This window comes from Drosophila willistoni, chromosome 3R (genome assembly GCF_018902025.1).
Source record: "Drosophila willistoni isolate 14030-0811.24 chromosome 3R, UCI_dwil_1.1, whole genome shotgun sequence".
Lineage (NCBI taxonomy): Eukaryota > Metazoa > Arthropoda > Insecta > Diptera > Drosophilidae > Drosophila > Drosophila willistoni.
Window position 1 is genome coordinate 29,249,921 of NC_061086.1, and position 13,530 is coordinate 29,263,450.

Sequence of the window (13,530 nt, forward strand, 5' to 3'; positions counted from 1 at the left end):
AGACCGACAATATACCACACACACACACACACACATACACTGATATCTATCTATATGTATGTATATATATGGACTATAATTTATGCCCGCCGATGCCGATTGTTTCGAGCACATTCGCACACTTCACAATCTGTTCGAGTTACATTTTTATTGACAAATTGCGTTGATTTTTGCCATGAGGGCTGGCTGATGGGCTGGGATTCAGGCGCATCAATGGCACTTCAAACTGCAAACGACCGGAACTAGCAATTGTCAATGTTGATGCTGATGCTGATGGCGATGCCGATGTTGATGTTGATGCCTCCCGCACGGATTACAGATTCAAGTCCGGGATGGTTGCCTAGGCCTGGTTTGGTTTGGATTTTGGTTTTGCCTGACTCTGGCCTGGGCATCGACAGCTCGACAATCAAGCAAACAAATTCAATTATGTAAATGTAGACAGAGACATCAACACTGATATATACAGATCTCTACAGTTATATATATGTATGTACATATGTACATATGTAAGTATCACATAGTTGGTTCGTTTGTGCTATATCAAGCCGAGGCTATATCAAAAATTATGCCAGGAATGCCGCCATTCCGACATTCTCGTGCTCTCTCTCATCATATATGTGGAACAATTGCTACACGCGACATGAAAGTGTAAAGCTAATCGAGACAAAAGTCAACGTCATGACATATTGAAGCTGTCAGACATCTGCCCACGCGGCCAACAGCCACCAGCCACCGGTTTGGTATCCCGCAACCAGCATTCAACGAGCAAGCGTCGTCGTCGTCCAGTGCACTAAATATTTCATTGAATCAATTGTCAAAACAAAGTTTTTCGGATTGTCCGCCACACAGTGGTCCGCCTGGAGCTGTCGGCGAGACGTGGCAACGGCCCTGGTGTTACTTTCAATTGAGTTTAATTAAATTTGTAAGTGAATCTACGTATGTATGTATATATATATAGAGCATACCCCCGACCACAATGACTATGAATGACTTTAGAGCATTGTCTGATGAGCGTCTTCTTTCCCCTGAACTTGCCTCAGGCAAATAATGTGCATCGTTCGCTTGGAACGTATTCTTTTTCTCTTCTCTTCTTTCGGTTGTCATTGTCTGCTGAGACAATTTACATAATTTAAGTCATTTAAATTATCCGAAAACATTTCAATTCACATATACTGATGTTGTAGCACCCACACTCCCACACACACACACACACACACACACACACACACACTAAGCACCCGCACCCACATCCCCAAGTATATGGCCTATTGTTTGTCCTCGCCATATCAGACTCTGAATGATTTTGCGATTATGCAAAGTGCATTAATGAGTTTCGGACTCAGGAGTTGAAAGCTTGAGGCTGTTTTGCTGAATGAATGAATGAATAAATGAACGAATGACTAGATACAATGACAAAAGTATGAGCATGAATGAAATGGTAATGGATATACTCTGGATATCCCATTACAGCCAAAAGACAATGGCTAGATGAACTGAATTCAAATGAATCCCAAATTGGCTAAAAGAGAGAAAGATTATTGAGTTAGGATTTCAATTTCACTTTCCTTTGCATAAACACACACAAAAGATATGCAGATCTATGCTAAATTAAAGATTACCAAATGGAATTACTTAAAGTTTAACAAACACAAAATTGCCAAAAAATTAAGAGAGTAGAAAACGAAAGAAAATAATTTCAAGTTCTTTAGATTTCACGTTGTTGTTTGAAGAGGCTTTGGCCTCAGTGAAAAAAGTACAAAACGAATAGCCTTTGCATAACACTGGCAATGATTCAAGTTCAAGTTTTTCAGGACTCTTATGAACCAAGGACAAAAAGAAGCATTAAAATAAATCATTTCAAAAGGGTTTAATGAGTCTTTATTCTGTTTCAGAGCAAAAAAGTGCTCTGATTGCTCTTTGTGACTCTGAAATTTTTGAGAAACTCAAAATATCTTCAATACTTACCAGGACAACTAAGCTAACTGACATTACATGCTGGTTTACCCAAAATTTTAGAGGGTAAATTTTGTTATGTAAAACTAAATACTTCTTAAATCGCCTATTGATCTGGGCAGAAGTTTGCATTGCATTGCAACACCCCAAAATAAAGACTGAGTTTCCCCTTGCCTTTATGGTTATGCCTCATAATGCGCTCGCACCTGCTTTGATCTGACCCAATGCCTCTCCTGATCCCACTTAAGTCCCTTCGTTGTTGCTGCTGAACCCCCGGCGAATGCACGAGGTGAAGCAAAGCCTACACTTGCCTAGCCGACGATGTGGATGATGATGATGATGATGCCATAAAAGAGATAAACCCGTCGCATAAAATGGTGTCACATATGCGCAACATTAATCTGTTTTGAAATTATAAAAGTGGAGTCGAAAAAAATGGAAAAGAAAGATACATAGGAAATTAAAATAACAACCACCACCACAACAGCAGGAAAAAAAAGGGCAAGTGGCATGGAGCAGGGAGCAATTCAAGGGTTGGGAGGGCGAGACATTGCGGGATTTTGTAAACGCAGTTTACAATGTTTTCCCTCACTCTCGCTCTCTCTCTATCTCTGTCTCTCACTCAAATCATATTCATATGCAAAACGAGAGCAACAACAATGGGCAAAAGTAATGATGCCACCAGGAACTCCAGGCGTGACATTATGCCAACAACTACAGCAATAACAACAACAACAACAACTGGAGCAGAGATCTCTCGCCCGAAGGGGGGAGGGGAAAGGGCAACAATAACGAGGGAATTACGAGCATCAAAATGCGCAATGAAAATAAATTAAAGTTTTCAAAAAAGAGAAGAAACAACAACATGCCAGGAGGAAGACAAGGACAAGGGATTACACACACACACACGCACACCTACATATAGAACTTTGTGTGTAGGTGGACAGTGAGTGGAAAAACTTTTATTTTGGTTGGTCTTTGTTTTGGGGGGGGGGGGGGGGGCGAAAATAAGAAATTTGCATAAATTGACAGCAAAGAATTTTCTTGTATATTATTTTTTTTGTTTGCCACATAATGACCACTCGGAGCAGCTGTAAACAGCTCGTAAAAGTAATTACAGCTGCCGACAGTCGACTGTTGATGATGCCAACGGGAGCGGGGGTGGCAGGAATAGAGGGGGCGGAGGTGTCACAAATGAGGCGGGTATGTCTTGTCTGTCTCGGACTGGCCACTAATTATAGGCAACTTAAACGCAACTAATTTTCACACTTGGAAAATGATTAAAACTCCATTTATTTGTGAGTGTGTGTGTGTGTGAAAAAGAGTGCGTGTGTGTTTGTGTGTGTGTGTGTGCAACAGCATGAGCTCGCCACCTTGGCTAATTAATATTAATTGAATTTCTTGGCCACTACTGAGCTGAGACTGTCTCTTCCGTCCGTGGCAATCTATGCAGCTGTTAGCCACTAACTATCTATGTGCCATACGATTGGCATCGAACTAAGAGAGAGAGAGAGAGAGAGAGAGAGAGAGGGAGACATTTGGATGGTGCACTTTTCACACACCGCCTTTGACTCGAGCAGGTCACGGAATACCCAGCGGAAATAACTCACCCAACAAAAACAGATGAAGCGTGCTATATACGAAAATTCCAGGCAATTATAGTTCAATTATTGCCTACATATTGGATCGAGCCAAAGCTGAGTGAGACACTGGTAAGGCACGCAATGTTTTGCGGGTCCTGGCCCTAACCCTTGGTCAACAAACCGGGTCACTTAGGGTCCAACATACAGTTGACCAGCTGACAGTTGGCAAATTGCGAGCACTGAACCCATGTCAGTTGTCAGTTGTATTTTTTCGGGGATTCTTCATGAATGTGGGCGAAATTATATAGTGGATAAACGCAAGGGCATAACAAATCGCCAATTAAATGGAACTAGAGAGCTAAGAACTTGAAGTAAACGAAACTTTGCAACACTTTCATAACAAAGTTTTAGTCAATTGCTCATTTCTATAAATTTTTTCTGAAATTGTTTTCATAGAAAGTAAAGCGAATAAATCAAAGTCTGTTATTTGTTTTTCATAATTTTTTATTTCATAATTTATTACAATTGAAAATTATGTTCAATATTTTCTCATATTTTGTTTTGTTGTTGTTGTTTTTGTTCTATCTTTCATATCAGAATTTCCCATTGTTGATCATTTTTTCACTTTAGGTTTTAATTTCTTTTTTTTTATTTCTTTACAGAGAAGCTTTTTCAATTAGTTAATTAATTTAATGATACTTTTTGTTCGTTTTATTTCATATATATATTCATAATTTTTATATTTAATTCATTCTGACATTTTTTCTTTTTGTTTTTTGTTTAAAACTAGCAATTTTTAGTTAAAGTTAATTTTTACACGCACAAACATTTATTTAATTTATCTCAAATGAATTCATTTATTTATAATATTTTTCTTTTTCCATTGTGTATTTTGTTGTTGTGACCACAGAGATCGTTTCGAAGATTGATCCTTCTGTGATCGATCTACCTCATATAGCTTGCTCGCTCGCCCGCTCTTGTGTTCGCTCTCTCTCTCTCTCTTTCATCTGCCACTCCCCTTTAGGGTCATTAGGTTTACTTGATGCTGTTGTCGCGTGGGTAAGTTCTGTATAAATTGTTTGTGCAATTTTAGTCTATGCTCAGGGTTGCTTTTGCTCCGCTTTTTCATTATCAACTAACATTAGATTAAATTATTATATTTCATATTCAATAGATTACTTTATATAGATGTATGCATATACGATATATATATACGATTTATGCAAATCTATTTGCGCTATATACAAAATGTATTTTCAATGGGCGAACTTTTACTTAGTCAGAGAAAAATGTACAATATTCATGTAATGTAATTGTAATAATCGTAATAATAATAATAATAGTAAATTTAAATGTTAATCTTATTAATCATATGTTAATTATTTACGGCGTATACATTAAAGTTTCGAGAAAAATCACATTTTAATTTAAATTCCGACACGAACGAACGAAAGTGTTAAAACATAAAAAAGCATTCGTTATCATTCTTCATTCTTGTAATGTTGTTAATCAACACTGTCACAAAACAGCATTGCCAATACGAATATCAAAAGCGCTTACCACCTTGCCACATGGCCAAATGGCCCTCAAATTCGAATGGGCTTCTCTGATTGGATTATACCTCGTCTTGTTTGCCATTTACTTTATTATATTTTTCTGCTTTAATACAATTAGGCGATTTTCAATATACAAGCCATTTTAAAATTTTTAATCTCACTGGTCCAATTCAGTTATTGTCGAGAAAGTTGTGGGGAAAAGTTCATGATAAAATCAAATGAAATTTTGCATATCCTTGCCGGAAAAAAAGTCTATCCCTTAAATTGTTAAAATTTTGTCTATGATGAAGTTTTGAATTTGATTTAAATGCAAGGATATAGAAAGATCGGCACAGCCGAAGTTCTAAAATCTCATCTCTTGTTTGCTTTCTCGACGATTAGCATTCAAATGTTAGTGTTGGTTAGTGTTATTTTAGTTAGTTAATCGCTTTCTGTGCTCTGCTCTTGGTTCCTTGTTTTGCTTAAGCCATAATCTATTATCGCACACACACAAAACATACATGCATCTCGTATATATTAAGACTTGCTTTAAAATTTACTTCTCATATCATTTATGTTTATGTATATATATATAACTATAGTTTATGTTCTGTATATAGACTCGTATACATCATTCATTCCGTTCAATGTTCAATCAATTTTCGGTTTGGGTTTTTTTTTTAAGGCGTTCTGTACAATTTGCGTTTAAACGTTGCTCAAGTCAATTTCTTCTTGTGTGTGGATTAATTAACTACTATGTATACATATAATATAATCTAAATATATTTATTACTAGCGATGCATGCGATCTCGTATATCGTGTAGTTCTGTATATATGCGAAATTGTTTAAATTTAAATTTCGTTTTATTGGTTTTGGGTTTTCTTTTCGTTTTCTTTCCCAAATTGTTAGCAAATTTCTTGTAAATAATTTTATTTCATTTTTTTTTTGTAGTTGATGTGCAAAATATTCACATAATTTTACATTTCTTAATCGTTTTTTTTCGTTTAGGAGATTGATTCTTAGAGAAGTTCGTATACATTTGAGTGATTGTTTCGAGTGTAGGTTTAATAAGAAGTTAAGAAGATGCAATATGGTTTGACTTTTTGTGGTTCTGTTTTTTTTGTGTCTGCAAAATCAATATATGAAAAAGAAGCTCAAGTTTCATTCCATGTTGGTTGTTAGCTAAAGTTTTATGTTCATTTATGGGTTAATGTTTAAACTTTTCGCATTAAAATAGGTACTCACTTTTCAACACACACACATTTAATACATACAACGAGTCTATTTTCAAATTAAATACAATACTTAAATTTCAAATTTGTTGCTCTCTTCATTTACGTATATTCGTTACAATTTCTTTTAGTTTTTCTTTTTTTAAACAATTTAAATTTAATGAATTTCAGTTCGTTTAGCAAATAAGGCTTAAATAGGGATTCAACAATAACCAAAAACGAAGGAAAAACCAAATGAAGGGGTGGAAAAATTCTCTTGGAGAAGGTTTCCAAAAACAAATTGAATTAATAACCAGTAAACCAAAAATAAAAACACAAATATTTAATTGTTTTATTATAATTATTATTCCGTTTCTTTTTCTCAATAATTTCATTTCATTTTGTAATTTGTTTTGTCAATCAAAATCATAATCATCGCTTTTCTTTTGCTCAGTAGTTTTTCTCTAATTTTAATTAGTTCAATTTAAATCATTAATTAAGTAAGTTTAATAATAATAGGCATAATAATAATAATAATAATAATAGTTAACTAAATATAACGCATACAAGATACAAATTAAAATACATAAATAAAGTCATAAATTTAATTGTAATCATAATTTATTATTATTTATATATTTACGTATACATATTTAATATTTATGCATTATATCTTATTTTTCCATACATTTATTATGCATTTTTTTCCACATTTTCCTTTTCATTTGTTTTTGTTGTTTTGTTTTGCTTTGTTTTTTTGTTGCATTTCAATCAAATCGGTCCATGAAAATAATAATAATACTACAAAAAACCACACACAGAAACTGAAGGATTCAATCAAAATTGAATGATAAAAAACTTTGAATTTGTTGATTTTGTTTTTGCTTGTTGAATGGAAAAATAGGAAGAAACAAATTTAATAATCAATTCCATTTCATTGTGTAATATTCTTTGCTGTTCTTTTTTCTTCCCTTTGTTGACATTTCTTTTTGCTTAAGTTTTGCGTAAAATTAGAAAACAATTGAATTTATTTAATATAAAATCATCTAAATGTATGTAGATTATAAGTAGTATGGTTTTATCGTCTATATATATATATATATATTTTACTCATAGTTATTTGCTGATTTGTTTATATGTACAATTACATACATACATATATTTAATGAAAACAGATAACTGACTTGTTATATAATTAAAAAATAAAAAAGGGTTTTTTTTTTACTAAAACTAAAGTTAGCAAAGAATTTCATCGTTTTGTTCAAAATTAAAACAATTTTGAGGCAGTTCATTGAAACTGCTCTGGCTATATATGTTCAGGGCTGTGTGGGCGGGGCATTTTTCACTTTTTTTTTGTTGTTTTTATGTTTCTTTAGCTAAATTCAAAAATAAAATCTAATTCAATAGGGGGAAATACGAAAAAAGAAAACATATATATTAAAGTTTAAATCGTTTGTTTCTTTTTGGTTTGGTTGAAAGGACCAAAATATCTGGCTTAAATTTCTGTTTTCTGTTTGTTTTTTTGCGTTTTTGCGCCTAAATTCATGCTTTAAAAATTTTCGTTATGTTGCATCCAACTTGAAAGTGAAAGAAAATTTGCATTTCAAATTGTTATATTTATATATGTATACGTTGGTTGTTGTTGTTGCTGCTGCTATGAGAGTGTGTGTGTGTGTGTGTGTGTGTAGTGTGGATGTGTGTGTGTGTTCTGCTCTGTTTTATTTTGTTTATTTAACTTATAGCTAAGCGTTTCATTTTGTTTATGCATAAATATCTTTTTCCATTTTGTTATTTATGTTCATTTTTTTTCTTTTTTTTTGTTTTTGTTTAAGGTATACACAAATAGTTTCTTTAAAATTGTTGTTGTTGTTGTTGCTGCTGTTGTGGTTGTTGTTGTTGTTGCTGTTGGTGTTGTTGCTGCTGCCTTTTTGTTTTTCTTTTTGCTAATATCAATTTCCAAAAGATTTTTACTACAATTCTCCATCGGTTTTAGCTGATTTTCGCAGAGTTTTTACTATTTACTTGACTGATATTGCCACTCGGTATGCTAGCTGGATCTATGCCCCTCGAAGGAGAGGGGGGGTGGTGTTAGTAGTAAATTTAAGCTATGATTTTGGCCTGCTGCTCAGCATCTAACTCTGTTGCATCCACAGTTAATGTTGTTGTTGTTGCTGCTGTTGTTGATCCTGCTCCCCTCTCATCGGATGCGTTGCATTACAAATGCTGGCCATAGTATTCAGCTGGCGGGTAATGGGGATAGCCTTGATGGAAGCCAGGATCACCGGGCGGACGATGCATCATATGCGCCTGACTGTCCATCATATAGCCCATGGCATCATGACCATAACCGGAGGGACCTGGATGCGGTGTATAAACTGTTGAATTGTTGGCATGGCACAAATGAAAAAAGAGACAGAGAAACAAAATGCACATAATTAGAAATCGCGTTAGAAATTAGAAAAAAAGGTCGCACAGACAATTTTGCGAACATTTCATCTGCGCTATTTCCTAGTTATGGTTATTTTATTGGGAGGGTCATGTGATAATTACCTGCACGATTTGACTGATCGATCATCGGTTGTACAATTCTTCGCCTCGCATTGATGAACCTGCAGAAGAACAAGAAAAAAAATGGTTTCTTTTAGTGGCAAATGTTTAATTAAAAAGAGTAAAAAATCAGAAGCAAAACAAGTTACAAAAAAAACAGCAAAAGACGCGAAATGAGAAGCCTGCAATCTATGAATTATTTATGAAATGAAACGGATTTGCTGCTTCTTTGCTGGTCACTTTATGTGGGCAACTTAGCCATAAACTAAACCAAATCTCCGCCAGAGTCACACTTTTTGCTGATGCCCTACAGAGTCGGTGCCGGGAGATCAATGGCGAATGGGCCCATGCCGACTTTGGTTATGATTGTCGTTTAATAAATGCAATAAGAAATAATAAGCAGTTGCTGCTGCTGTTGGCGTTGCTTGTTGATCCGCTAAAGGATCAACTACAGCAACAAAAACAAAAACAAAAACGAAAAAAAAAATGATTAAAGCAAAAAGCCGCCATCGAAGTGACAGTCACTACTCTACCACTGACAATGTTAACCGCATGGGTTGACATAAAATCCAGAGAAAAAGAGAGAGAGAGATAGAAGTGGGGGAAAAAGCAGCAGCAGAAAACTAAAGAAAAAAGTGTAGAGATACTCGGCATTAGCCAAAAAAGAAACAACTTTTGACCAGTTAACAGGAAGGTTAATGCACTTCTTCCCAAAATCAGAGATATACTCCTGGCTGACTGCCTGCCTGACTACCCGCCTGTTGACTGGCTGAACGTCTGTCCGTTTTTTTCAATTTGAAGTTCATTTCATCTCCTTCGGTTTCGGATTTTGAGTCATTTTACTCATTTAACGGGCGGAAATTGTTGCAACGCCCTGAAATCGTTTATCAAAACGACAAAAATGGAATTGAGTTCCCGTTGCCTCGTTTTGCCATTACGAGAGAGAGAGTGAGTTTTTGATTCCGTTTGCTGCTTCTGAAGATGAGAAGCTGGAAATCGATTTGCCCGCTGGCCCCTCATCTCTTGCACTCGATGATGTTGTTAGTGCGCTTGATTGGCTAACAAAACAGACTAAGCCAGAGTTGGCTTTAAACATATAACCCTGATGGACCCTGTTGGACCCTGCGAGGACCCTGTTGGAGTAGCGCCCCCGCACCAAAGTGGAGTGGAGTGGAGCTGATTTATAAAGAAAAAGTCACATTTGCCGTGTTATTTATGTACTTACGGCATAATTATAACTTTTTCTCTTCTGCAGCTGTAACTAAGCGTTAATATTTAAAACTTGGCTACAACAAACCGAAACTTTTTCGATTACTACAAGTTTGCTCTCCGGTTTTCCTCAGTCGACATACTTTTGCCCCATCTTATTGGGTGTTAATGGACTTTTCCCTCCAAGTGTAAGTCCAAGTCCAGAGTCCAGAGTCCAACTCTGAATCTGACTGCTATGTGTTTGGTCATTTGAATTGCTTCTAATGTTAAGAGCATGTTTTTGTTTTCTTTTTCTTTCGTTTCGTTGTTTTGTTTTTTTCTGTGCCTCAAATTGCGGAAAATAAATACACATTTAGTGTAGGAAAAGCCCATTGGCTATTCCCCATGGATTAGAGAGGAGTATGCTGGCGGCTAAGGTGTCGTCCTGGCCAAGGCCCATAAATAACCAAAAGTGTCAACATTTTATTTTGCTATTTTCTGCAAAGGTTTCTTTTTCTTCGTCTTTGCTGTCTTTCCCGCCCTCCACCTCCTCCTCATCCTCCTCTTCTGCGTCTTCTTTGTACGCAGTGTTGCGTGCCTAAGCGAAATGGGCAGGGGTGGCCTTTCTTCTGGTCTTCGGTCTTAGGGGTCGGTCCTTCCATACTATTTGTTAATTTGCAGTGTGCTTCAGTGAGCGCGAAATTCAATTTAATTGAGCTGAGTGCCTGCTGCCCTAGTGTAGGGGAGAAAATACTCCTCCTCACCGCTCTCTGACTGCCTCACTGCCTCACTGCCTGACTGCCATCCATTGGTGCTCTCACACATTTTTCGCTAGACTTTATTATGGCCTGTCCCCAGCTTAAAAGCATTCCATGGCCCCAGACACGAAGCCAAACTGCATAAAAGATTCAGCAACGCTTTTAACTTGCTTTCAGCCTTTACCATAGACATCACCCCCGACTCTTTCTTCCCTGTGCAGTCCGTCCGGACTTTGGTTTGAACTCTTTTTCCTTTAGCTTCAGCTTAGGAGCTTGTCTTCTCCTCCTCCCCCTCCTCCCCCTCCTCACTTTTCAATGGCTACAAAAGTGTCAAGCTCGGCCGCCTGTCGCATAATGTGCAAAATTTGAGTTCTTATGCCTAGGATTTGACTTTGTGACTATCTGTCTGTCTGCCTTCTTGTTGGTTGCCTACACCTAACAAGGTTCATAATTTTTATCCCACTAGCAGGTTGAGTTTGCTTGCCTTGACTAGATACTCTAAGTAGCAAACAAAGTCTGTTGACTGACTGCTTCATTGGACTAATGAAAAAGTGTTTCAAAATGAAATCCTCTAAAGATCTGTTAACTGAGGTCATGCGATAGGCCCTTGCGTAAGAGTATTTGAACTTCGGTTCTTACAAGTTGCTCATGCATTTGGCAAATGTTTTTTTGTGATTCTTGATCCCATAAACTCTTAAAGGTGATGGCTTTGCATTTGCTTATCAGATAGGTTAATGATGTTTATTGTTGATTTTTGAATTTTGAACTTACCAATTATTAACCTGCAGTATCGTCAGACCCGTGTCCTGGGCCAATTGTTTCTTCTGGTCTTCGGATGGGTAGGGATGCTGCAAGAACAGAAACAGAGGGAATAATGTGAAATCAATGGTTAATTAAATAGAACTCAGTTTCCACTTGCTCCCCCACTAGATGGACAGACTTCTCTCCTGTGACAGTGCACAAAATTTACAATCTATCCATTGGGTAGCCCCCGAAACATTTCATCGATCAATCATTGCCAACACACAGAGAGACACAGAGAGAGAGTAAATGAAAACCTGTCACCAAATGTTCTGTAGTGCACTTGAAATGCTTCTTGCAATGGCTAACTATAGGAAAATTGACATTTTTGTTGGTCTTCTGCTTATCAGTTCATGTTTGGTTGGTTCATGGAGTGCATTCCCGTTCCGTCCGGCTCCTTATCAGTGGCGAGTGGCCGTGCCACTCAAAAAATATGTCCTCAATTTTTTGGGTTGCAACGCCGCGTGTCTAGCGCCAAATGGGCAAACAAAAAATCCACAGCCCAGGCCAAAGGCAATGACTATGACTATGACGAGACATTGTGTTGGTTCCCCCATAAATCTTGCAACTGGCTCGCCGCCACAGTGGCGTCAGTGTGCAAACAGTCCGCCCCAAAAACAAAAACCAAAAAGAGTGAAAGTGGCTTGGAGAGGGAACCCCCGCCTCCATCCCCTACTACTACATCATTCTAACACTATTTCTCTCTCTCGCTAATCTAATCGGCTTGGCTCGACTGGCGCTTATTACAATTTTCTATTTACTTAGTTGTTGTCGTTGTTTGTTTTGTGTTGACTTAATGATTTCCTAAAGCTGATTTCGATCTTGAACAAAAGTTTAGTTTATTTATTTATTAATGTGATGTACAGGAGCAACACATTATACAGTAGGGGAGGAGGAGGAGCGGAGGTGATTGCGCGAGGGCGTTCCAAACAGTCACCTGGCCACGGAAATGCCTGTCAATCTTTTGCCATTGTTTTGGATTCTCTGATTTTACAATTGAATCCTTTTTGTATTTCGTTTTCGTTAGCGTTTGCTTAACCCTTGGCATGCCGCAAACATTTCCGGCAGCTGTGGGCGTTTTTCAGAGGATCTTAGAAGGGGATACCTAAACCGAAAGTTAGTTATGTGTGTGTGTGTGTGTGGATTGAACAATTGTCTGCAAATGCAATTTGCTTTTTGAAAATTTACCGTTGTCATGTCTTGTCTTCATGTTTTCTAGAACTAGGGAGTGTGGAGTGGGGTGTGGGGTGGCATTTCTGGTTAAGTATATAGAAGCATTCCACCTTGTACATAATATATGTTGTCTCTCTCTATATATATTTACATTCAACTATATGCAATTTATTCAATATATATCCAAACTGCTGCTGCTGCACACAATGTCCAAGTAATTCCAATCGAAATGTGCAATGCTGCATATCCACAACCACTCTCCATATATATATATATATATATTCACATCCTTGTCCATGTCAGTCTGTACAGTCTCAGTGTAATGCAATTTAGTTTGCCTTGTCCTTGTCCAGGACCTCACGCACTCACACACACACACACGTAGCCACACCCAGTTTGTCAGCTCCTTAAATGCATTTGCCTTATTGTTTGTGTTTAATAAATTTTAGTTGTTCTTGTTGTTGTTGTTGTCTGCCCGACAGCAATATTTGTTTTGCTGTCCTGACCAGGCCAAGCCAAGCCAAGTCCATTCTATCCTTAGCCACACCCGCACCTAAGGTCATCCCAAGAAGACACGGAGGAGAGAAAACTATATGAAATTTGCGTATTGACAAATAAACGTAGAAACCATGTAAATACAATGGACATGCCAATGGCCATGTTGCTGTCGTATTCTCAGCCCCATTCTTAGGACTCATGATCCTTACGGCTTCGGGCTGATTCTAATGCCAATGCTGCTGCACCTCATGTTGCTCTCTGCTTATAAAATGTTCGTTCAA

The 13,530-nt window shown here is 37.1% G+C and overlaps 1 protein-coding gene across 3 annotated transcripts in view; it reads right to left on the reverse strand.

The window, feature by feature from the left end:
- Positions 1–8,181: 8,181 nt before the first annotated feature.
- LOC6649532 (homeobox protein homothorax) overlaps positions 8,182–13,530 on the reverse strand; it is a 112,226-nt gene continuing 106,877 nt past the window's right edge. For 2 of the 3 annotated variants that reach the window (XM_015177063.3, XM_023179727.2), the window contains exons 12-14: positions 11,549–11,625; positions 8,835–8,893; positions 8,182–8,659 (exon numbers count right to left, since the gene is read on the reverse strand). In XM_015177063.3, coding sequence (XP_015032549.2) covers positions 8,499–8,659; positions 8,835–8,893; positions 11,549–11,625 — 297 coding nt within the window. In that variant the 3' untranslated portion in view covers positions 8,182–8,498. The remainder of the gene's footprint in view (positions 8,660–8,834; positions 8,894–11,548; positions 11,626–13,530) is intronic. The other variant, XM_023179728.2, reaches the window with a different exon arrangement.